The sequence below is a fragment of the Typopeltis vanoorti genome, chromosome 23, assembly GCF_054136105.1.
Source record: "Typopeltis vanoorti isolate ZY-2024b chromosome 23, IOZ_Tvanoo_1.0, whole genome shotgun sequence".
Classification (NCBI taxonomy): Eukaryota; Metazoa; Arthropoda; class Arachnida; order Uropygi; family Thelyphonidae; genus Typopeltis; species Typopeltis vanoorti.
In genome coordinates, this window is record NC_143571.1 from 31,874,221 (window position 1) to 31,901,002 (window position 26,782).

Genomic DNA, 26,782 nt, shown 5'->3' on the forward strand with positions numbered 1-26,782 from the left:
CCTCTTCCCAATTTATACTGCCATAGTTAAAATCTCCCATAACAATCATTCTTCTTGCACTTTATCAAGCTCAACTGCTTAAACATCTCCTGCTCCTCACCCTCTGTGCTCCCTGGCTTGTAAGACAACCCACTAAATATCCTGTTCTTCCCACCTCTACCTCACACTATATGCTTTCAAAACAATTAGTGCCATTCCCCTCTAAATCTTCCACTCTGAGAGAACATAAGTCATCACTTATCATAAGCCGTACCCCACTAACGCGTTTTCACTTCCTATCCTGTCGAAAATGCTGTACCCTGCAACTTCTATTCCTGTCTGTATATTATCTTCTGTTAACCACATCTCAGAGATCCCAATAATCTTTGTACAGACTGATGCTCTCAATGCCACCAATTCATCTCCTTAATTCCAGATATTACTGGCATTAGTATAAAGAATCAAGGCATTGTCACTGTTTCTATACCTATCATTATCCTCTTCAGACTCCACTGGATTAAGCATTCCCCAATGTATTCCTCTTTCTCCCAAGTAGCTATTCCCACAAGAGGTCCCATACTACCATCCACCCTGATAATTCTAGTTTCCCTGCAATGACACTCTGACTCATTCTGAGAACGGCATTCTCTCCAGATGCCTAAGTCCTTCCTTAATCAAATGCAGCCATCTCTCACATATAGTTCCTCTGTGTCATCAAATGCCCTCCAAGCCTCTCTTTCAGCACATTCTGACTATTATACTGTTCATTATTGATGAACATCAATAATGAAATCTTCCCTCTCTCAGTCTATTTCTATACAATCTCAAGCATGAACCTCAGATCTCTTGCCAACTGATTCACACTGCCTCTCAAGTCATTTGTGCTCACCATCACAATCATCTCTTCCACCCGTATGACTTGTTTAATTGCCATGGCCATACTTTCTATTGTTCCTCCAGGCAAACATTCCTGAAGCATTTTATCTTGCACACCACAGATTATCGAGTCTCCATAGTTCATACCTTTTACCACTCTGTTTCTTAATTGTTCAACTCTATTCCTCTCTCTCTCTCTCTCTCTCTCTCTCTCTCTCTCTCTTCCAACACTTTATTTCTTTGTTTCCACACTTACCTATACATTAAAGATACCAAGAAATTTTATACACTTGGTTTCAATCCTTTTTTTCCCCAAGTAAGCAAATAAGCAAGTAAGCCAAGTTTATGCCTGAAGTATTTTCAGGTCTCAGGCAACTCGTGGTAAAGGTGGCATAAGCTCTGATCCAAACTTAGATTTGCACTTATAATTTTCATACTTATGATCATATGTTTTTAAGTAAACAGAAAAGTAAAACATATGTTTTTCCTTTCTGTTTATTTATGTGCCAAATGCTAAATAAATAAATATAAAGCTCTATTTGTGATTGGGCACACAATAGTGCCCAATCACAAACATCCTGCCATGGGCATGTTTGTGATTGTCTGTGAAAATAATAGTGGTAGTGGTGGGCGGTAGATAGCGCTGGTGTATGTGATGATGGTAGTTGTTGCCGGATTTGAGTGGTGGAGACAGAGTTGTAGAGTAGATGCCCTCCCTTGATGAGTCTTTGAACTCCCTGGAAGTGTCGCAAAAAAAAAAAAAAAAAAAAAAAAAAAAACTTTCAGACATGTGGTCTTATTATTTTAACTCTACATTCCTTTGATGAAATTGCAAACATATTTGAAGCCATTGATAAAATTTCATAATCAGATTGTTTTCAATATTTATTTAAAATTTCTTACTTCCTTTAAATATGTGCAGTTTTTTTTTAAAGGAAAACTTGAAAAAATACTTGCAAGCTGAAATGGATTTCTACAATTCTCAAAATCTGGAGCTTAAGTAAGTCCTATTAAATATTTTGTATTCTGTTCCTTTTATTTTAACATCTTAAATACCAGGTGATTATAAACTAATGTCAAGTGTTCAGAGCCCTCTAGCGAGTAATATAGGACGAAACACACCAATATTCAGTAGACGTACACAGTGGAACATGGGAATTCGATTTAATGAAAAAAAAAAGTACCAAAAGTCGCCAACAGGGGAAATTTTGGTGCTGCCAAATTAATTTTAGTAGGTGTGACTAATAAATGATTAAATGGCAAATGAGAGACAGCACACATCAATTTCATGACATTTATTGTTACAAATGAGGTTCAATATGACCACCAAGAACTTCCAGAAACTGCATATGGTGCACGACATTTTCCACAGTGGCTCGCGACATATCGGAATTGATTTGTCTCACGTGTGGCGTTATTCAATCTTTCAAAGTTGGAATATTGGGTACACGTCCTTGATACACAATGCTTTTAAGAAATCCCCACAGCCAAAAGTCACAAGGATTGAGATCAGGCGAGCTCGGTGGCTATGGCGTGGGAAATGCATGACTAATGATTCTTATGTCAGAGAAATGTTGTCGCAAAACACGTTGTACCTGAAGTCCAATGTGGGGTGGTGCACCATCCTGCATGAAGATGGTCGAATCGAGACATCCTCTTTGCTGCAGTTGTGGAACCACAAAGTTCTGTAGCATATTGGCAATGAATTAGCATTGATGGAACAGATCACTGGTCCATTTTGGCGATTTTCCTCGTAAAAGTATGGACCGATGATAAAAGATGCTATAAATCTACACCACACTGTGACTTTAGGTGAGTGAATAGGCATCTGCAGACACACGTGCGGATTAGTTGCAGCCCAAATGTGACATTTGCATTTATTAATATCGCCGTTCAAATAAAAGTGCGCTTCGTCACTCCATAAAATCTGCCATGGCCATGTGCGCTAAGAATCTCAAAGATAAGTCGATTCGTGTGGTCGCATCACCAGGATGCAATTCTTGAACATGACTGATTTTATAGGAGTAAAACTTCAACGTCTGATGTAGGATTTTCTACACCGTTGTGTATGCAATATCCGTTTGCCGGGATATTGCTCGTGCACTGCTGGTACCCTGCACATTCATCATCTCCTGTTCCACAATAGCAGTTGCAACTTGTTTAGCTTGTTGGTGATTGATTGGTTTGCATCCCCTGCCTACCTGCACTGCTTGAGTTCCAGTAGTTTCAAATCGCCCGAGTCAGTTTTCGTAAGTTTGTTACGCTAATCAGTCCTTTTTGTAAATTTTTCATACACTGAAAATGATGAAGACAAGCACTGCCATTATTGTTCCGCTGATAATAGAGTTTGACTAACAAAGCATGCTCACGTAAGGTAAGAAGCATCAAAAAGCAGTTCGTCTACGAATGATATGAAATCTCACAGGCTTTCCTTTTATTGCATGATTGCTCACAAGAAACGCGATAATGCAAATGAATGCATTTTACTCGGTAAACAGCGCTAAAATTTCCCCTGTTGGCGACTTTTGGTACTTTTTTTTTTCGTTAAATCGAATCCCCATGTTCCACTGTGTACATCTACCGAATATTGGTGTGTCCAATACATTACTCAAGCATTATCAGTAATGACTCATGCGACTGCACTGTCTGAGACATGTGCGCAGTAGATTTCACTCATCCCCCAAGTCTTCAAGCAAAAAAAAAAAACATGTTGCTCTACTCATTCCTTTGTGCACATTTTGGTTTATATTTCTCAGTAAACTACAGTGTTTATGTTTATGATTTTTGGTGAAATTTTAAAACAAGAAGTTTCCATTCTGATTAAAATGGAAAACATTGTTTTATCATAAATGACATCCATATAGCCAGTAGATTCATCATAAGAGGTCCCAGTCTCTAATAACGTATCTTTAGTGGTTGAAATTGAGTTTTGTACCATGCATATCATTTTCATTACACCACTATGGTGATTAGTAATTTTTAATAACGTTCTTGAAATTCCACTTTAAAAAAGATGTGTAAACCTATTACACACAGTAGTGCCCATGAGGTAGGCAATGGATTAGATGATCTGGAAACCCCTCTAGAAACCAAACATGTTCCTTTTTTTAAGGTACTTTAATTCTTCATGACGCAGACAATAGTCTCAGACTGAATGATGAAAATCATTTATCACCTAAAAATCTTCATAGATATTATGACAAAACACAATGCAATTTTGAACACACAGTATGAAGAATGAAAAAGAAGAGGTACTATCCACTTATCTAATAAGGCCAATAATGCACCTCTCCTGATCATCTCATCTTCCTTTTACTCTCTTTTATCTTGTGGTATCGGGGGTTTATTAATCATTGGACCTCAAACCGTTCACAGGATAAGGTGGTCAGCCCTACGCCCAAGTATATCCTATGTCCGTAGTGTTGAGTTCTCAAGGCCAGTTTGCCTGCTTTGCGGGATGAAAACCCCCAGGATAAACTGAGGGAAAAACCTTACTGTCCACGCCCAAGACCGACTAACTTGGCTATGGCTGAGGAAGATCCTTCAGATCCTCATGTCTCAGACGGGAATCGAACCTAGGACACTCCTTCCCCAGGCATATGGTTGCAAACACCAGCCACTAGGCTAACTGCACAGACTGAACCAAAAATAAAAAAGAAATGATAATAATAATAACAGCCCAGTAATACAGTTGAACATTAACCGACACCACAGGTTCTCAGACATATTCAATAGTTGAAACCTCGGATCCTTGCATTGTGACAATTCACTTTCCAAGATATGTTGAAATATTACTTCATCTGCAAGTGAAATTTTTTGCAGTTATCTCTCACACAGCATGACAATACAACCTATGATAATCTGCTGACTATGCATTAGAGCAAGGTTTGTCAATCTTTGCTTATAATGTTGGTTTTGCAAGGCTCCATTATTTTGCCTATTTTCTTTCTTCTATGTATTAAGGATCTTTTCCAGTTGACTGTAAATTCAATCCACAGTTTTTTTAATGACAACAATGCTGCACTACTCTCATTCATTTGACAAACCTCACACTACACAAATTCACAAAACCCCTATAATCCTAAATTCTGAATTCCAAATCAGATGACAGCGTTCCTGATGACAGACTTTTTTTTTTAAGTACTGAGTTTGGACTGCAGGGATCAGGCAGTTTTATCGCTCTAGGCAAGTGGCTTTTCTCTCACAGATATGAAAAGCATGCTTACATACTTGTTCAGTATTATTATTATTATTAACATCAGCTCTCCATGAAGTCAAAAGACTCATTGCAGGAGATCCACACTCTCAAGCAAAAAGATCATCAAACTGTGTGCCTTAAATCCATTCACAGTTTTTGCGCTCACCACTTTTACAAGCAATGTATTCCACTCACCAACCACTCTCCATGCAAAGAACCTGCTCCTCATGTTTTCATGAGGAGCAAGTTCGATGCTCTTCATGCCAATTCATTCCATTTACTTGCCATATATCATTACCTTATTAACTATAATCATCAATATTCTAAGAGATAGTCCATATCATTTCTTTGGGCCTCTTTATCTGAAGCTTTTCTCTTTATTGTGCTATAATTTCTTCATTAATTGAAGTACACACTTGAATAACATATATTTTGGTCGTCCTCTTTTTCTTCTTTGACACACTAATTTTCCTCCTAAGATATTTACAAGTCTCCACATGTGTCCCAGCTATTGTCTTCTGCAGTACTAAGCTCTTTTATTTAAGCTAAGATTTCTTCATTGCTTTTCTTTCTTTCTTTCCAATTTACTATTAGTAATACTATTCTACAGTACATTTCAAAATGCTTCAATTCTGTTCTAGCCTTTTTCTGTAACAGTCTGAATTTTACAATTGCACAAGAATATGTTCTACACAACAACATAACCAAGCTAAACAGTGTGTAAAACTAGCTAAACAAAAGTCATGGGAGGACTTTGGCAAGAATATAGAAAATAAATATCAAGAAGGTGGCAAATTATTCTGGAGGTTGTTGAAGAAGCTTAGGAATGGAGGAAAGAGTGCTGTAAAAGGAGTTAGAGATGATAAAGGTGACATGAAAACAGGAGAAAAAGATATCCTTGAAGTATGGAGTAATTACTTTGAAAAACTGCTAAATGAAACAAGCAGTGATGACAGCACAGTGATAAAAAACACTGACCAGGCATGCAGTCAGGAGTACATATCCATACTTGAAGTAGAAAAAGCCATCAAAGGCTTGAAATGTGGAAAGGCAGCAGGAGTAGATGATATTCAACCAGAAATGCTGAAGTATGGTGGTATAAAAGTCTTACAGTGGCTGCACTGCATAGTTCAGAAAGCCTGGACAGAGGGACGAATTCCCGATGATTGGAGTAGAGCTCTCATAGTACCCATATATAAAAAGGGAAATAAAACTGAATGTGAGAATTACATAGGTATTTCCCTACTGAGTGTTCCTGGCAAGATCTATGCCAGTATACTTGAGAAACGGTTGAGAAGAATTGTGGAAGAAAAGCTTGGTGAAGAACAAGCTGGATTCAGGCCAAATAGAGGCTGTCAGGATCAGATCTTCACTTTACGACAAATAGTCGAGAAAGCATGGGAATATAACAAAGATCTATATTTAAGTTTTGTCGATTTGGAAAAGGCATATGACAAGGTGCCAAGAGAGAAGCTATTCAATATGCTGCAGTTATATGGTGTCAATGGGTCATTATATCAAGCAATACTTAGTCTTTATTTGAGTTGTAAGTCAGCAGTTAGAATTGAAGGAAGTACAGGAAGATGGTTTAATGTTAAATCTGGTGTGAGACAAGGATGTACATTATCCCCTCTGTTATTCATTATCTATATGGATCACATTATGAAGGAAAGTGGTATTAAACCTGATATCAAAATTGGAGATGTTAATGTCAGCTCTTTGCTTTATGCGGATGATGTTATACTTCTAAATAAATCCGCCACAAGTCTGCAAGATTCTCTGATTAAATTGAATAGCTGTTGTAATAGATATGGTATGAAGGTCAGCAATAAAAAGACAAAGACAATGAAAATAGGCAGAATCATTGAAAATGGCAACTGTGTTGTGAATGGAGAACCTGTGGAACAAGTAAAACATTTCAGCTACTTAGGCACAATTTTTACTGAAGATGGTAAATTAAATATAGAAATAGACAACAGAATCAGCAAAGCTGGTATGGTGGGAAGTCAATTGAATAAATTCATATGGAATAAGAGAGAAATTAGTCGGAACACTAAATTAGCTGTATACAAGACGGTGTTCAAACCAGTTTTAACTTATGGATCTGAGAGCTGGGTCAGAAGTAAAACACTTGACCAAAGACTAGAGACCGCAGATATGAGAGTCCTGAGAAAGATTAGAGGTGTGAACAGATGGCATCAATGGCAATATCATATTAAAAATGAGGATATTAGGAAAGAACTTGACATTGTCAGCATCCAGGAATGCATTAGCAGAGCTAATCTCAGGTGGTATGGTCACTTAAATAGAATGGGAGAGGAAAGATTAGCAAAACAAGTGTTCTCTGCCAGGTTGGCAGGAAAATGACCCAGAGGAACACCAAGATATAGGTGGATTGATACGGTACAAAGTGCCTTAGACGATAGAAATATAAGATCTGATAATGTTGGAGTCTTGACAAGTAACAGACTGATTTGGAGGAAAATTGTAGATAGGAAGTTAGTAATGATGTAATTTTTTCATGTAGTACTGTCATATCCTGTACACCCCTTGAGGGTACATAGCAGGAATTTGATGATGATGATGATGATAATCCTGTACTGAAGATACCTATAATACTTCGGTGAAAATTTTACATTAAATAAGTTTTTTACATGTTTTCCTGCATTTTTATATTTCTTTTGATTATTCTAACTCACTATATTCCATTATTGAAACAAAAAGAAAATACTATACCTTACATTATCTCCTTATGAACTATATCATCTTCGATCAACCATGTCTCACTAATGCCAGAACTCTTGGCCCAGTTGAACTAATCGGTGTCAGAAACTCTGTCCTCTTATTCTGAATGCTCTGCTTTCAGAATAAACTGCAGTACCCCTTGTTCCCACAACCTGCCTTATTGAACTTTGTGTTGATTATCCCATTCAGAATCTGAGGAGATTATTTCTGCATCATTTGCTCCTCTAGCCTCTAGGATGCCTGCACTCACACTCACCTGCTTCTCCTTCAAAAATACTCTGGTTTTCCTGACTCTGTACTTCCAAGATCTACCTGAACAATATACTTTCTTAAGTCTTCTAGCATTGAATATATTTAAATGCAAATCATCTGCTGTGTTTGTTTCTTTGTTTATTGAACTAACTTCATATATTCACAAATTCTACATCATACATCCTGAACAATGTATTCATTGACTCATTTGTCATCATAGACCTTCTTTTCAGCTTACCTCTGTCATATCTTGACAGGTGATTCACCATGTTTACTTTCTCACTCTTTACATCACTCTTTACATTTGCTTGTAGCAGCTCTTTTATGTTTTCTCAAATACCACATATCACCTGCTAAATTATTTATGCCAGCTAAAATATCAGCACTGCTGAAATTCTTAATCTTTACCCAAAGACACAATTTTGTCATGTTCTCCACAGGCACTCCTCTTATCATGGAAACGCATACAAAACTTTTCAACTTCATCCTCTGCTTTCTTTTTCTTTCTTTTTTTTTTTTTTGCATTGCTCTCTTCTCTCACTTCTTTGAAATACCACTTGCCTTTGGTTTCTCCAACCATTCTCTTTCATGTTTTTGTCCTGTGAAAGATTTCATCTCATTATTATCATTTAGTCATTTTGTTTATTTTCCACTGTTTCATTCATGCTATCAACTATATTTCATACACCCATGCTCAACTCCCAGCACTTTATTTACAGCTTTGACCTCACTAACATTCTCTCACCTTTTGTCATTCATTTCTCTGCTGTCATACTGTACTTCTTACCTTCCTCACAATCTCCGACTCACTTTCAAAACACCTTCTACATACACACACAATAGTCTCACTTCCTTTTAACAAATCTTTCATCCTTCTCAACAAATAATCTCACACACACTACTCAAAAAAAAAAAAAAAAAAAAAAAAATTCCATGTGTTAAATTCTCTAAAATAGTATAATATAGTATAATAGATAACAAATAATATAGTATAAAATTAGCTTTTACAAACAAATGAGCAAATCTTCATAAAAAGAGGATCCCACTAAAAATGAAATAAATGTCATTAATTATTTTCAGAAACAACTTATCTTTCAGCTCCAAATATCACTGTCACTACTACTGTAATCACAGTAAAATATTCAGATCATGTTCATTAATCATAACAACATAACTTTTAACATGCACAAACCTCACATTACCAATATACACAGTGGTTCCAGTGAAACCACTGTGTATATATTTTTTATTTATTTATTTATTTATTTTATTACTTGAATGATTTAATTTGTATATGGCTCACTTGCTGATTTTTCTGCTCATTTGAATTCCAGTTAAGTTGATTTATTTTTTAAGTTGAATTCTCATTTTCTCAATGAAAATTATTCTTATTTCTAATCATTTTAGTAATAGAGACATGTAATGTTCAGTTTTATATTTATTTTTATTTTTTCCTACTAGAAATTATTCTTTTCCACCAGATGAAAAGTACAATTTAAAACAGTGTTTAGCATTTCCTAATATGTCAGAAAGGGAAAGAAAAGACACTTTGGTGAGTTTTCTTTTTGATTGGTTAATCATATTTCTTCTATGTATTTTTAAAGAAAATATACTATAAACTATTTAAAAAAACAAAGGATAATAAGGTTCTTCATTGGTACTGCTCTAAGTTTAGCTTCCTGCACTGTAGATATGTTTGTTGTTGTTATCATTGTTATTATACAACAATAGGTAACAACAGATGAGAGGGCAGCTGCTGGACAGATATCAAAAAGTGGTATATGTGGGGGCAGAATTAAGGTGAAAACAGGTGACTAGTGGTGTGCCACAAGGTTGAATGCTGGGACCATTGTTGTTTAATTTGTACATAAATGGTATAGGATATAACTTGAAAGGAAATATTCAGTTATTTGCTGATAATGCAAAATTAGTTATAGTAATAGTTAATCAAGGTGATGTGGAGCTTGCAAGAATGTGGAGAAATGTAAAGTTATGCATTTTGGAATAAAGAGATTAAAAGCTGTGTATCACATTGATGGCACTGTACTCTATGAAATAGAGGAAGGATTTAGGAGTGGTGGTAGACAGAGTTAATGTGTAGAGGCCATATTGCTAAGGTAGCCCATAAGATTACTTGGCTGTTGAAGAATACACTAACAAGTAGAGATATGGAAGTTGTTATTCCTCTTTTTAAGGCCTTGATACTTCCACATCTAGATTACTATGCCTGGTCTCCTGGATTTCTTAGGAAGGAGGAAGTGGTTGAGAGGATTCAGAGGTGAGCAACGAAGACAGTGAGTGGTCTGTGGAATGTTCCTTATGAAGATAGATCGAGGATGTGTGGATTGCAGAAGTTGGTTGATACAAGAAAAAAGGGGACAGATATGATAGAAACATTTAAGATGCTTCAAGGGTTTTATAGAATTGATGTAGGGGAATTGTTTCAGCACTTGGTTGGAGGGCCAGAACAAGGGGGATCATCACTGGTAGTTGAATAAAGGTGTGATCTTTAAAGGTACCTGTGACATATCTATAAAAAACAATTTCACGATAACTGAAGTAATTAATTTTAATGAAATGTAAGTACAGATATTTTGTACTGAAAATAACAGTACATCAGTGCATATAAATAAGCAAATAAAAAAAATGGGAATACAAAGTACATGCAACAATCGGTTTACTAATTAAAAATGGTTGTCACGTGCTAGAAATTAATATATTAATAAATAATATTAAAACTATTTTTGATGTTTACATAAAATGAGAATCTCACATACTTTTGGGAATTGGAATGATTGTCTTTCTCTCCCAAACTTTTGGGAGAATCTCATTTTATTATTATTATTCAGGCCTCCATGGAGTCAAGAGACTCATCATGGGAGGTACTTCTTAGGAACCACAATGTCTGTCATACCACTCATTGACTGTTCTTGCTCTCCACTCTCTCAGGCAGGCAATACATTCCACGGTTCAACCACCCTCCACACAAAGAAACCACTCCTCACCCTCTTGCTCACAGCTTCCTTTTGTAACTTCTAGGGATGGCAGCTTGTCATCACTCCTTCCCGCTGTTCCACCAAGCAAAAGAACTCCCCAATGTTCACCCTGTAACTGCTTCTCAACAGTTTAAAAGTCTCGATCATGTCACCTCTCCTTCTATCCACTAAACTCTGCAGTCCACATTCTCTCAGCTGATCCTCATAACTGATATTGTACCGTCCTGAAACCATCTTTGTTATCTGCCTCTGTACCCTTTCCACAGTTAATTTATCCCCTTCAAATCCTTGGGACCAGATTTGAGAACAACAGTCCAGATGTGGTCTGATCAGGTAATTATAACTCTTTTATCTCTGCAAGTCAACATCCTTCTCAGAATTGCAGCAATCCTCTGGGTTACCTTCACCACCTTTGCAATATACACCCAGAATTTCAGTCTTGTATCAATGATCACCCTCAGATCTCGTCTTCCCCTACTTCCTTCAGTATACAGCTCCTTCAATCGAGTATGCAGCCTCCCATCGACGAATCCCAAACTTCAAGACTTTACATTTTGCTGCATTAAACCGATACTTCCATTCATTTGCCCATCTGTCTAGTTTATTCAAATCCTCTAGCAGGGCTGTCACATCTGTAAACAACTGAATATCCCCTTGCAATCCATTGACAATGTCATTAATATAAAGGTTGAACAATACAGATCCCAGTAGTGAGCCCTGAGGAACCCCACTTGTAACCTTCTGCCCCCTTGATATAACCCGCCATACACAACTCCCTGATACCTATCAGACAGCCAATCCTAAATCCAGTTTACAAGCCCAATATTTAAACCGATGTGCTGCAACTTAAATATCAACTTATCATGTGGCACCCTCTCAAATGCCTTTGCAAAATCAAAAAAAAAGCAGTATATGCCTTTCCCCCAAGAACTGCTCTCGTCACTTTATTATAAAAGGCAATCATATTTCTAAAGCAAGGGCACCCCTTAACAAATTCATGTTGATTCTAACAGATAACATCACCCTCATCTGCCCAATGCTGTATATAGTCCCTCACTAATTTCTCCAAGACCTTACCAACTACTGATGACACACAAACTGGCCTATAATTAGACACTTCCAGTCTGCTACCACTCTTATGTAACGGCACTATCTTACCTTCCTTCCATTCCTTGGGTACCTTTCCCACAGCCAGACTTTTATTGAAAAGCCAGGTCATTGGAGCTGTCAGTTCTTTAGCACATGTTCTCAAAACTCATGGTGAAATACCATCCAGTCCCACAGCTTTCTGACGTCCAGAGTACTCAGTATTTGGAACACTCTCTCCTTTTGCACCTCTGAATCCTGAACCTGCCTTATCCCTCTTTCTCCAGAATGAAATACTCCAATAAAGTGCTCATTGAACAACTCCACTATGTCCTCTGCATCAGTCATTCCCATTTTTATCCTGCAGTGTCATTCTTCCACAATCTTTTCTTCTCCTACTGGCCACATAACTAAAAAATTTCCTAGGATTTTCTTTGGATTTTAGCACCAAGCTCTTCTCATATTCTAGTTTTGCCTTCCTCACCATACCAGTCATTCTCCTGGCCTGTGTTTTATATTCTTTGTGCATCTGTTCTCCACTCCTCTGCTTATATCTCTTCAATAATCTCTTTTTCACATGCAGTTCCTGTTTGGTATTTTGTCATCTACTTTACACCAAATTGTGCCCTCTTCTTCACTCCTGGAATACAGCTTACTATTTCTGCTAACAAATATTCCTGCACAATTTCCCAAGCACTAATGATATCCTGGCCTTCCAATTCTGCCCTCCATGGAACTGGCCCAAGTTGATATCTAAGACTATTATAATCACCAGCCTTATAATTCCACATACATTCCCTTTTCTCTGATACTTCTGTATGTCTATTCATCATCGAAGTCAAAACCACATGGTCACTCTCTCTCTCTCCAACTGGTGGGAGAGATGTCATCTCAGTTATTATCAGCCCTTCTGATGCTGTGACCAAATCCAAAACTCTTGAACCTCTTGTTCCCTCTATTACATGCTTCCTTAGAACATTTGTCCCTCAAGAATTCTAGAAATTCCATTCCCTTATTACTACATGCATTTTCCCCTTTCCAGCTTATACTGCTGTAGTTACCATCACTGTAATGTACTTGCCAAGCTCAATTGTCTAAACATCTCCTGGTCCCCACTCTCTGTGCTCCTTGGTCTGTAGCAACACCCCACTAAATATCCTGTTCTGCCCACCTCTACCTCACACCATATGCTTTCAAAATCATTAGTGTCACTTCCTTTCAAAGCCTCCACTCTTAGAGGACATAAGTCGTCACTTATCATAAGCAGTACTCCACCACGTTTTTCCTCCTATCCTGCCGAAAAATGCTGTACCCTGCTACTTCTATTCCTGTTGTTATATCCTCTTCCGTCAACTATGTCTCAGTGATCCCAATAATCTTTGGCCAGGCTGATGCTATCAGCACCATCAATTCCTCTCATTTATTTTGGATACTCCTGGCATTGGTGTAAAACATAAAAATGCCATTGTTTCTGTACCCAGCATTATCCCCTCTAGACTCCACTGGGCTCAGCATTACCTGATTTCGTCCCCCTTCTCCCAAGTACCCTTTCCCACAAGAGGCCCCCCTGCTACCATCCACCGTGGGACGCACCGACTTGTTCAGAACAGCAATCTCTCCAGATGCCTACATCCATCCTCATTCAAATGCAAACGTGTCTCTCGCATACAATTCCTCTCTGTCCTCAAACACTCTCCAATCATCCACATATTCCAATCCTCTCTTCTGACACATTCTAGCTTATTATGTTTATTCAATATTACTGCACTTCTGCTCAGCTCTTCACTATCATACCTAGGCAACACACACTATCTTTCCTCTCTGTGTCTTCTTTCGCACAACCTCAAGCAAGAATCTCATATCTCTCACTGCCCAAGTTACATTACCTGTCAAGTCATTTGTTCCTACCATCACAATCATCTCATCCACCCTTTTACCCCTCTTAATTGCCATACCACACTTTCTATCTTTATTCCTCCAGGCAAACACTCCTCACTCATCCTATCTTGTACACCACGGATCATTGAGTCCTCATACATTACACCTCTCACCACCCTGTTCCTCGATTGCTCATATGCATCCCTCACTCTCTCTCTCTCCTCTAACACTTTCTCTCTGTGTGCCCCTACTTACCTGCCTTCCTGACATCACTCTATCCCTGGTTTCAGTGCTTCCTTACATTCCTCACATTCCACTCATTCTGCTACCATTCACCCTGGGAATTCTAGTTTCCCTGCATTGACACACCGACTCGTTCAGAAAACAGGCAATCTCTCCAGATGCCTTTGTCCTTCCTCATTCAAATGCAAATGGTCTCTCGCATACAGTTCCATTCTGTCCTCAAATGCCTTCCAAGCATCCACATATTCCAATCCTCTCTTCTGACACATTCTGGCTATTATGCTATTCAAGTATCACTGCTCTTCTGCTCAGCTTGTCACTATCATATCTGGGCAACACACACACACATACACAATCTTTCCTCTCTGTGTTTTCTTTTGTACAACCTCAAGCAAGAATCTCAGATCTCCAGCCACCCGATTTACATTACCTCTGAAGTCATTCGTACCCACCATCACGATCATTTTGTCCATCCTTTCAGCCCTCTTAATTGTCATAACCACACTTTCTCTCATCTCTCCAGGCAAGCTCTCCTCTGGCATCCTATCTTGCACAAAAAATTCCTCTAGTCAGCAACTAGAATGGAACTCAGGATGTTCTGTCTTCAGGCACTCTAGTGCAATGGACACACATGCCACTTCCACTGAGCTACACAGCCTAATAAAATCAGAGCACCTATTAGGTTCCATCGAGATTTGAACTCGGATCACTGGATTCAAAGTCCTGAGTGCTAGCACATGACAACCATTTTTAATTAGTAAACCGATTGTTGTGTGTACCTTGTATTCTGTTTTTTTTTTTTAATTATGATTTGCTTGTTTCTTTGCACTGATGAGGTACTATTATTATCAGTACAAGATATCTGTACTTTCATTTCATTAAAGTTAATTACTGCAGTTAATAATAATAGTAATTATTACTATAACTACAACTGCACTACAACACTCTTATTCAACTTCCAAGGGTGATCCCTTGTCTTTTCTTTACTCTTCATGTATTGAAAAATTTGTTTTGTGCCAATCTTATAGAATCTCTTTATTAACTTATAAGTTTCTATCATATCCTCTCTCCTCTGTCTGTGAGCTAAACTACTCTGCAACCCACAAATCAAATCTTCAATTTAACCTCATTGAGAGCATGCTACAGACCTGTCATCAATTTGTTGCTCATCTATGCATTCTCTCCATCACCTCCTGATCCCCAAGAAATGCAGGTGATCAAGTCTGTGCACAATAGTTAAGATGCAGCAAAATCATAGCCTTCCCTATATTTACTTGTTGGTATGTTTTTTAACATGCAAGTAATCCTTTGAGCTATTTTGTTAACTTTTGCAATATGTCCTCTTAACTTCAACTCTCTGCCCATTATCTCTAATTCCACAGGTTCATCAGTTTCTTGCAATCCAGTACTATCAACATGATACAAAGTTTGTAATAATCTTGTCATCCTGCCATGCATTACCTTACATTTTGCATTAAATTTAATAATTATTATTCTTTGCCCACCTTGCCAATTTATTTAAATCATTCTGCAGGATATCTACATCATCTTTTATTGCTTTCCTTAGTTTTGCATTATCTGCAAGTAATGAATATCCCCTCCCCTTAAATCTTTCCCTACATCATTAATATGCAAATATAAAAATTAAAGAGTAATATTTAATATACAAATTAAAGAGTAGTGGCCTTAGTACGAAGCCCTCGGGCACCCCACTAGTCACTCTCAATTGCCTTGATTCCACTCCACCATACACTACCCTCTGATATCTTCACATTTACTCTAACTTCAACTCTCTTCAACTGGAAAAGTCTGGCAGTGACATAGTGTAACTATTTCCATTATCCAATTCCACTATCACTTTATTATGTGAATAAATTATGAAGGCAGAGATATAGTGTATCACCCATTCCTGGATTTTACCCATAACCAACTTTTTTAATGTGGTTTCTTATCAAGTATAGTTTCTTTCAAACCAAGAGGAAAACCTAGCTTTGACTCTGAAAGACAGGTAATGTATGGCAAGTGCTTATGTGAGTTGAGTGAACAAGACAAAAGTAGCAAATTATAGATCAATTGGAGTAGTGATTAAAAAATATTGGAAAAGTAGCTTACAAAAGTAGCTCCACATATAAGTAGCTTAAATTTGAAGTTACTTCAGATCTAAGCTACTTATAAATGGAGGGGAAGGACATCACTTCAGATTGTCCTAGTATCTCATAATGCACAGCAAACCTCCTTTCAAACATGTATATTTGCCATGCATTATGAAAAGAATCATTACCCAGATAGGTTTCACCTTTATTTGACCATTTATCATGCCTTTCCTTAAACTTGTTCATGGTTATTGCAGATTTTTTTCACTTGATTAGAACAAAAATTTTACTTGAAGAAAAGGTTTCCTCTGACCTGCTTAGCTAATTTTCTCTCATAATCTGATTTAGCCCTTCTTTATCATACTGGTCACCCTTGTTGCCTGCACTTTGCATTGCTCACAGGCATGCCAATCACCATTTTTTCTTTATATTCCTTCTACAGTTTTTTTCAGTGAGTTCTCTTTTATATTGCTATGCATCAATTTAACTCTTGTTTGGTTTACCTGCTATTCATACATATTCAGTTTGATACTGTTTCGTTCGAACAATACTGTCACTTCCCATGCATGCACTATTGACAGTCAAAATTTCCTTGTAGCTTGGCACTGCTCCAAGCTGCCTCTTGAATTTGTTGTAATCATTAGTTTTGTAATTCCACATAAACCCTTTCTTGACTGAGAATTTTACATGATTAATATATTATAAACATTTTTTCAAAAGTTCTTTTTGACAGCTTGATATTTCTAAATCAAGAAAGAAAATCTATTTTTAATTTTCATGGATTAATTATAGGGAAAAAAATTAACTCATTACACCACGAATTTTGCAGTGCTTTAGTAGTTGAAATAATAATATAAACTGAATTAGAATTTTTTTTTTTTTCCTTTCTACAGAATAAGGTGCTAAGTCGGCCAGATATAAGTGATAATGGAGTTGCCAAGCTAGAAGCACTGATAAATACATACATAGCTTTATTTAAAGACAGAGCTAAAGATGTAGCAATAAAATATATATATTCATTTCTGATCAAAGAGGTAAGCTTAAATTGGAATTTTAACATTTCATTCAGCGTAAACAGGTTTTATAATGGAAATTACTGATGAATAGAGAGTGCACAGATGCAGAAAAAATTTATCGCCTTTATAAATCAAGCAATATAAATCACGTATATAAATCAGTCAGTCAGTCAGTTGCTCTTATCATTAGGCTCATCATGCATAGTCTGTATATTGTTGTGCAAAACGTATAGGTGATTGCTGCATAACAGAGGTCTTAAATGTTACATACCCAAATTAAGGACTTACAGATATCATGAAATATAATTCCCTGGTTTCTGTTTAAAGTCCATATAAAAGAGAACCACCATCTCTATATTCCTACATATTGATGTCTTCCCCAACTCTGATTCCTTCCTTCCAGATTTCAAAATCTGACACTTTATAACACTGAATGCAGATACATTCAGACAGTCTATTTAGATATTCTTATAAAGTCAACTTGCTGTATTCAGCATAATTTTCATTAACATTTATTATCTTTTGCTTCAAACAACTGCATATCCAATTTAAATATCTCATTATCATTAAAAATCTGTGGCATACAATTGTGGGAGAGAATTACCTCAGAAAACTTTGTGAACATTCTGGTGCAAGTATTTTCCCTCTAAGTAAGTCATGGGGGAAGATGGCCAATCAACAATATAATGTTCTTCAAGCATATGTGTAACTAGATAACTGTTTTCTTATCTTTTGTTTTCAGCTTTGTCTGCATGCTCCTTCATATGGATTTCAAAACTTAACATCATGTATTCCTGTATGAATTTAGAAAACATATTTTTGCATTTTTAGATGGAAGTCTCCAAACAAAATAAACTCATTCATTTAAGTTTATTGAAAAATCAACACAGGAAGATCCACATAACATCTCACCACTGTCTGTGACAAAAAATCGGTATTATAAAAACCTTGGCATGTAAGATGGTCTATAACATTCCCAGCAGTATATAGAAAAGAAACCAAGACCCCAAACACTTCAGTTTTATCCTTTAAAAATGTTACATTAAAAAAACGGTATAGAATGTTCTAAAAGAGACTAGAAAACAGATTTCCTCACTCCTGTGCTTGCATTCTCTTTATATGACTTCTAGAGATGACTCTTATTCTTCCTCCATTCTGGATGAAGAATAAGAGTCATCCCTAGTTGGTATTAGCTCAATCTGTTTTCATATACACCATTCCAAAGACCTGACACCACATTAATTGTCCATCTCAAGAGCCTTTCAACTATATCTTCATCTCCTTGAAAACCAGTCACCAAATCTGTAGACATTAATCCATATAGCTTGATCTAGTCCATATAAAAGAGAACCACCATCTCTATATTCCTACATATTGATGTCTTCCCCAACTCTGATTCCTTCCTTCCAGATTTCAAAATCTGACATTTTATAACACTGAATGCAGATACATTCAGACAGTCTATTTAGATATTCTTATAAAGTCAACTTGCTGTATTCAGCATAATTTTCATTAACATTTATTATCTTTTGCTTCAAACAACTGCATATCCAATTTAAATATCTCATTATCATTAAAAACGTCTGTGGCATACAATTAGTGACTTCACTTTTCTTATCCAGTTTAATCATCCAGTTATTATTATCCCAAGACCCCATGGAATCACAGACTCATCTAGGAGGTGTCTTGTCATATAGACTACTCATCTGCCTTAAACACATTCAGATTCTCTGCAGACACCATGCTCTCAAGCAATGCATTCCAATCATTCACAACTCTCCATGCAAAAAAACCTGCTTCTCACTCCCTTGTTTATGCCCTCCTTATACAGCTTTCAAGGATGACCTCTTGTTCTTCCTCAATCTCCAATGATTTTATGAAAAACCTCTTCAACATTAATCATATAACAACCACTTACCAACTTCTACATCTCTATCATATCATTGCTCTTCCTCCTATCCACTAGACTGCAAATTGCATTGTCTCAACCTTTCTTCATATTCAACATTCCAGAGATCAAAACTATTTTGGTCAATTTCCTCTGGACCCTCTCCAATATCTTTTCATCCTTTGGAAAACCAGCCAATTTGTGCACAGTATGTGGCCTAATCAGAGCTTTATACAATGGAACCAGAATCTCCTTACTTCTACAAGTCAGTGTCCTCCACATCACTGCCAGAATTCATTGTGTTGTCCTTATAATTTTGGCAATATGTTTTCTAAATTTTAGATTCTTATCAGCCATCACCATAAGGCTCTTATTTCCTCCTCCTCAAACAATATATCCCACCAAGAGTAAATTCTGCTTTCCATCTTTGTTTTCCAAATTTTAAAACTTTACATTTTGCAACATTGAACTGGCATCCACACTCAATTGTCCATTAACTCAGTCTATTCAAATCTTCTTATAAGGCTTCAACATCTGCTCTACTCCTCATTGTTTGTCCCAACTTGGCATCATCTACAAAAAACTGTATATCCTCATTCAAATCTTCCCCAATATCATTAACATACAAGTTAAACAGCAATGATCCTAAAATAGACCCCTGAAGCACACCACTTCACTCTTCTGGGATATTGCTCCCCCATACACAACTTGTTGATACCAGTCAGACAGCCAATCTTCATTCCAGTGCACTAGTCTAATAACTAACTCCATCTGCTCTAGTTTGACTATCAACTTTTCATTCAGTAATATATCAAAAGCCTCTGCAAAGTTTAAGTATACTACTGTGTATCCATCTCATACATCCATCATGTGTGAGATGGATCATGTTGCTGTCATCTTATTGTAATAAGTAAGTGGATTACTAAAACATGACCTCCCTTTAGCAAATCCATGCTGTCTATCAAAGATAATACATTGTGGTTAACCCAATTCTGGATCCTGATTCTCACCAGCCCTTCCAACACTTTAATCACAACACATGACACACAGATTGGCCTATAATTTGATAATTGAATTCTGTCACTTCTTTTATGAAGTGATACAATCTTGCCTTCCATTCCTTTGGAACTACCCAATGTAAGACTCATATTAAACAAATATGTCAATGTAGATATTAACTCCCTGGTGCATTCCTTCAAAATACGTGATGATATATCAAGTCCCTTAGTCTTATTAATATCAAGTTTGCTTAATATACCTCTTCCTCACTCATAGCATACGTCAAGAAGCGTACATTAGCAGCTCGCAGAACTTCTCTACGAAAGTCTAGCTCTGTGTTGGATTTTTTGCAGTGGATGCGTTGCAGGAATTGTTATATATGCATCGAGGAATGTGAAGGATCTATGGACTGTTTGGCTAAATGAGAAGAAAGAAAACGTCAACGTATATGAGAAGTGTCAGGACAGGCTGGAACGATTAGGCATGGAAGCAGACATGGGGACCGTAGCGGATGAACTTCGGCAGGAGTTCGGAAAAATGAAAAGTGACCTTCATCTTTTGCAAGAGGAATGAGGAATTCGAAGTGCTCAGTAAGGGGATTCTGTAAATTAAAACCGAGTTAAATGGGTTGAATAGAGAGATTAGGTCTATGGAGATTATGCTAGCGGAAGTAACTAGAATAGGATTAAGTATGGGAGAGTCTTTGGTGATTAATGAAGAAATAAATATTATGGGAGTGATTGGGAGTCAACAGAATGAAAGCACAAGAGTTCTAGAAGAAACGAGATGTTGTGGGAGTGAGGAAGTAAGTAAAAGAGCGTTGAGTAATGAATCTGGGAGAGTCATGCTGAATAGCGTAGAAAATGAGGCCTGAGTGACTCTTGTTTGGACTTGAATGAAGTTATGAGTGGTAAAATAAATGTTGATTCTATAATTAAGAGTATGGAGAGCGGTATGCCTGAGGAGTGCTTGGCTGGTGGAACAATAGAGAGAGAGAGTGGCTTTAGCAATAAAGAGAGGGCATGATGCAGAAAAAATGATAGTTATGGTGGGTACAAATGACCTGAGTGGTAGTATAATTTGAGTAGCAAAAGATTTAAGAACACTGTTAGATATCGTGAAGAAGAAAAGTGTCAATGGGAGGATAGTGTGTGTGCTGCCTCGTTTTGACAATTATGAGTTAAGCAGATGAGCGATGATAATGAATAATATGATTGCAAGAATGTGCAAAAAAAAAGAGGTCTGGAATTTGTTGATGTCTGGAGTGTGTTTGAAGGCAAAAGAGCTGTATACAAGAGATGGGTTGCATCTGAACATGGAAGATCATAAGCGATTGAAGAGGTTACTGTTTTCTGAACAAGTTAAAGTAAGTGGGCAGGGAAACTAAAATTGAAAAGGTTGAGTGTAAGAGGGAGAAACTTAAGCAGCGATTGTATAATTGTTGATCCTTATTTGCGGAATAAATTGCAGAATAGAGGGGATAAAAATCGGCATGGGACTACTGAAATTAGTGGCATCTTTATCAGTTCTAAAGCGGGTACAAGAAACTAAAGGAAATCTGCAATTTCTGTATACAAATACAAGAAGCATTCAAAATAAGAGAGAAGAATTTTTGGCATTAGTTAGTGCAATCTCACCAAAAGTTGTAGGCATTAGTGAATCTTGGCTGTCAGCAGAAGATGTGGTCACTGGAATTGAATGTGATGAGTACAGTATTTTCAGGGAGGATAGAGAAGATAGAATGGGGGGGAGGAGTACTGTTGATGATAGCTGATGAGTTGCAGCCAAAGAAAGTAGTATATCAAGATGATAGACATTTGAAGTGGTCTGGTGTGAAATAGTGACCAACGCAACCAAATATATAGTTGGCTGCTGCTATAGGGATATAGGGGGTGATATTGAATTCATGTATCAGCAAATTAGTGCAATGAGTGCAGGATTAGTGATTATTATGGGGGATTTTAATTATGGTGATATCAATTGGAAGGAGGAAATATCACGTGGCAAAAAGGAAATGGAATTCATACATTTTCTACAAGATAATTACTTGAAACAGCACATAACTGAGGGTACACGTGGTGTGTGAGTGTTGGACCTGGTCATTGGTTCAGAGGATGTATGCATAAGTAAGGTGTCCTCGTTACCTCCAATTGGTGAGAGCGATCATGTGGTATTGACTTGGGAAGTTGCAAAATTTGTGGATTTCTCACTTAAGAAGGGGTATATATGGAACTACAGCTTTGGAGTGAACTTGCAGCAGTCCCCTGGCAGAGCACATTGCAGGAGAAAGATGTTAACAGTGCATGGGATGAAATTAACGGGTATCTGAGGAAGGCAATATCAGATTGTGTCCCCATGGTCAGGAAGACAAACAAGGTAGGCGTTAAATGGATGAGTAGTAGTATCAAGCTTGATCTGCAAAAAAAAAAAAAAAAAAGATGTTATGGAGACTTTACAAGGAGAAAGACGATCAGTACACCCACGAGCAGTACAAGGCTCAACCTAGGAAGGTTACCAGCATAGTAAGTAAAGCTAAATCAGATTAGGAGAAGTCCTTAGCCAAGGAGATCAAGGGTAATCCCAACGAATTCTTCTGCTGTGTGGGCAAGTAAAAAGAAGAATGACTTCGGAAGGATAACCTTAGTGGGTGACGATGGTATCGAGATGACCAATTCAGATGTAATGGTAGAGTTACTGAGTGATCACTTTTCAAAAGTCTATCACCCAATTGAGAATATCTCTGTACCTATAGCAATAACTAATATGAGAATTGAAGTTAAGAAATCAGAGGTACTTAGTATATTGCAAAATTTAAATGCGAACACTGCTGTAGATTTAGATGGAATATCAGTCAGGGTGTTGTGTGAATGTGCAAAGGAATTGTCAACTCCTCTTACTTGGTTATTTAACTTAAGTTTGAACTCTGGTATGATCCCTAGGGAGTGGAAGGAAGGCAAAGTAGTTCCTTTGCATAAAGATGGCTCTAAAACTGCGGTGGTTAATTACAGGCCAATCACCATCTCGGGAGTGGTGGTAAAAGTATTGGAAAAGTTGGTTAAAAACAAAATTCAAGAATGGGTGGATCAGGATATGGTACTCTATAGGGGCCAACATGGTTTTGTTAAAGGTCGATCCTGCCTTAGCATTTTATTAACTTTTTATAATAGAATGACATATGAGTTGGACAAAGGAAATGGCTACACAGTAGTACTTCTGGATTTTGCTAAGGCTTTTGACAGGATACCCCATGGAATACTGTTGCACAAATTGGAGCAGATGGGGATGGATACTATGCTGGTGATATGGATAGGAGAATGGCTCAGGGAGAGATACCAGAAGGTGGTGTATGGAGGAGCAGAGTCCAGGATGACAAGTGGTGTGCCTCATGGCTCTGTGCTTGGGCCATTGTTATTTAATTTGTATATAAATAATATAGGAAATGGCTTAAAAGGAGATATTCAATTATTTGCTGATGATGCAAAGTTGGGTAGTGCAATAAAAAATCAAGCTGATGTTGAGAGTTTGCAGGATGATTTAAATAAGCTAGTAAAATGGGCAAAAGGAAATGGATGTCAGTTCAATGTGGAAAAGTGCAAAGTTATACATTTTGGAATTAAAAGATTACCAGCTGTGCACTACATTGATGGAACGGTATTCCAAGAGATTGATGAGGCTAGGGACTTGGGGGTGTTGGTAGATAGGGAGATGAAGTTCAGGGGACACATTGCTAAGGTGTCCAAGATTACACATAGGATTACTTGGTTATTAAGGAACACACTAACATCCAGAGATAAAGAGGTTATTATTCCCCTTTATAAAGTGTTGATACTTCCACATTTGGATTAATGTGCTCAGGTCTGGTCACCTGGATTCTTTGGAGATGAGGAGGTTGTGGAAAGTGTTCAGATGAGAGTAACTAAGTTGGTGAGTGATGTAAGAAATGCTCCCTACATTGATAGATTGAGAGCTTGTGGATTGCAGAGGTTGGTTGATAGGCAGAGGAGAGGGCATATGATAAAAACATTTAAATTACTAAAAGGTTTTTATAAGGTTAATGCAGGGGAAATGTTTCAGCTGTGTCATAGTGATGGAATAACAAGGGGTCATACCTGGAAATTAAGGAAAAGTGTGGTTAACAAGAGTGTGAGAACAAGGTTTTTCGCCTGGAGGGTAGTGAATGAGTGGAATGCATTGCCTGACTCAGTTGTGAGTTCTTCGTCTGTAAATAAATTCAAGAACAGATATGATAGATATTGTTTTGATAGTTTGGATCTCCCACGATGAGTCTACTGACTCCATGGAGATGCCCGTAGTAATAATAATAGTCAGTCTCTCCTCCTCATCATCCACTGTATCATCATCCTCATCATCTTAACTATATCCTCTGCAGGAAATGTCCTTATCTTTTTCTCTAATCAGTGTCATCCAACCATAATCATTCTTTTTTTTTTCTGCTGACTCCATATCAAAATAACTCCCTAGGTATGTTTTTTTTTTTTTTTTGGCTTCATTAGCTAACTGCTTTTCATACTGAGATTTTGCTACCCTTACGAACTGAATCACTTTCCTTGTCTGTTCTTGGTATTCCTCATGGAATTGATTATTATCATACCTCTTATGTTGCCTCCATTATGCCTTTTTTTCTCTGTATTTCATGCTTAATCTCTTCATCCATTTCGCACATACTTTATATAACCTTCTGTCCTTTTAAATACATTTATACATTGCTTCTACTAGATAATTTTTGAATATCACCCTAGCAGCATTGATCTCTCTTCCACCTAACTCCTTATTCCATGCTACAGTTGCAAGTTTCCTCCTGTGCTTCTCAGGAGACAACTTCCCTGCCATGAGAGAAGTCCTCACATGGTTGGCAACCACCCAGATAATCACTTGATGGTGATGCTCACTAACTGGAGGGGATTTGATACCTCCTTTATAATGAAATCCTCTGATCAATTGTCTAACCTCTGACCAAGACCCTCGATCCTCGTGTGCCCTCTGTTACATATCGCCCAAGGCAACTTATCATGTAGTAATCTAACAAACATCTTTGCAGAATCCAAATATACTATTGTTGATGCTCTTGTCCAATGTATAATTCAAAGTGGAACAATTTTACCCTCCTTTCATTGCTATAGGACTTTCCCTGTTACAGGATTGTAATTAAAACATGTCAAGGCTGTTATTAAATCACTGGAACATTCTCTTGAAGTATGCAGTGATATGTTATGCAGCCCTGTTGTCTTATTAACAGTAAGAATTAACAATATGTTAATTCCTTATATAGTTCTTGCTACTAATCAAAATGTTTGCCATTCTCTTTACCCTCAAATCTTGTAACATTTAGTAGGACAATGAAAAAATATTTTGATGAATTTTTCATTAAATACCTTAAACTATGTCCTGTGCAGTGTTTACAATCTACTATTCTAATTGTCCAATTCTCTCATTCTCCCATAATTGTATTTTATTCTACTAGCCACATATAGAACTCACTGTTGCCAAAAGATAGCTCTTGTTCTAATTGGCTAGCTTCTTCTGATACTGAACTTTCACTTGCTGTATCAACTGAGTCACTTTCAAACCTGCTCTTTATACTCCTCATGTAACTGATTATTATTCTCACAGTTATAATGTCTTCATAATATACCTTCATATTCTTCTGGATTACATGCTTAAAATCTCCACCAATCTTTTTTTTATACCTTGTTATTTTACATCCTAATGTTTAGAGACCATTCAAACATCACTTTTGTTAAATATTTGTTGACCACTTCCCGAGTAGCACTGATCTCTTTTACAGCTAATTCTTCATTGCATGCTATTGCTCCCACTTATATCCCACACTTTCCATAATGATCAGTCTGGTGCTTTCATTTATATTCTTTCCTCACAGAGGACCTCATATGGCCGACGCTCGCTCAGGTGATTCCCCTCAGTGACCTCAGTCACTGAGGGGTAAAGGTGATATTCAACATATAACCACTCCTACCCATCCTCCCATGGTGTGGTTTGTTTCCACATAAGGGCTCTGTCTCACTGATAAGTTTTGTCACAAAAGAAGGCATAACTTTTGTAATTAGATTAAATGCCATCTGATCCCTAAATGGTAGAGGGCTTTTATTGCTCAATGAATAGCAATTGCCTTGCTTATTGGAGATCTGAGAAGTGACTGTTGCCATATTTTGATTCCAGAGAAGCAATTCCACATCTGTAGTGTGGTTGAGAGTCTTAAGGGAATGACAAACATGTTGTAGGGAACCCAAACCTCTCCCATTTGGTGACACAGCAATAAAATGGTTCTGTAGTCCAGCCACTGTGTAGTATGCAAGAGCATTAGCATGCCAGTGCATCAGGAGACCTCCCAGTTAGCTAACAAATAATGTACTACCAATTGTTTCTGCTAGATCATGCCTGGAGGGAGTCTAAGTATAGCAGTATTCATAGAGCATTGTTGAGACCTCACAATGGACAGGAGACTGGATATTCCATCTATATGTGTGGGAATTAAAATGTGAATCTTTCGCGCC

At 37.3% G+C, this 26,782-nt stretch overlaps 1 protein-coding gene across 3 annotated transcripts in view; it reads left to right on the top strand.

Annotated features, from left to right (window-relative positions):
• The window catches only part of LOC150093740 (dynamin-1-like), a 321,001-nt gene that overhangs the window by 265,027 nt on the left and 29,192 nt on the right, over positions 1 to 26,782 (top strand). For 2 of the 3 annotated variants that reach the window (XM_090413070.1, XM_090413071.1), the window contains exons 13-15: positions 1,791 to 1,855; positions 9,512 to 9,602; positions 17,240 to 17,380. In XM_090413070.1, coding sequence (XP_090269196.1) covers positions 1,791 to 1,855; positions 9,512 to 9,602; positions 17,240 to 17,380 — 297 coding nt within the window. The remainder of the gene's footprint in view (positions 1 to 1,790; positions 1,856 to 9,511; positions 9,603 to 17,239; positions 17,381 to 26,782) is intronic. The other variant, XM_090413072.1, reaches the window with a different exon arrangement.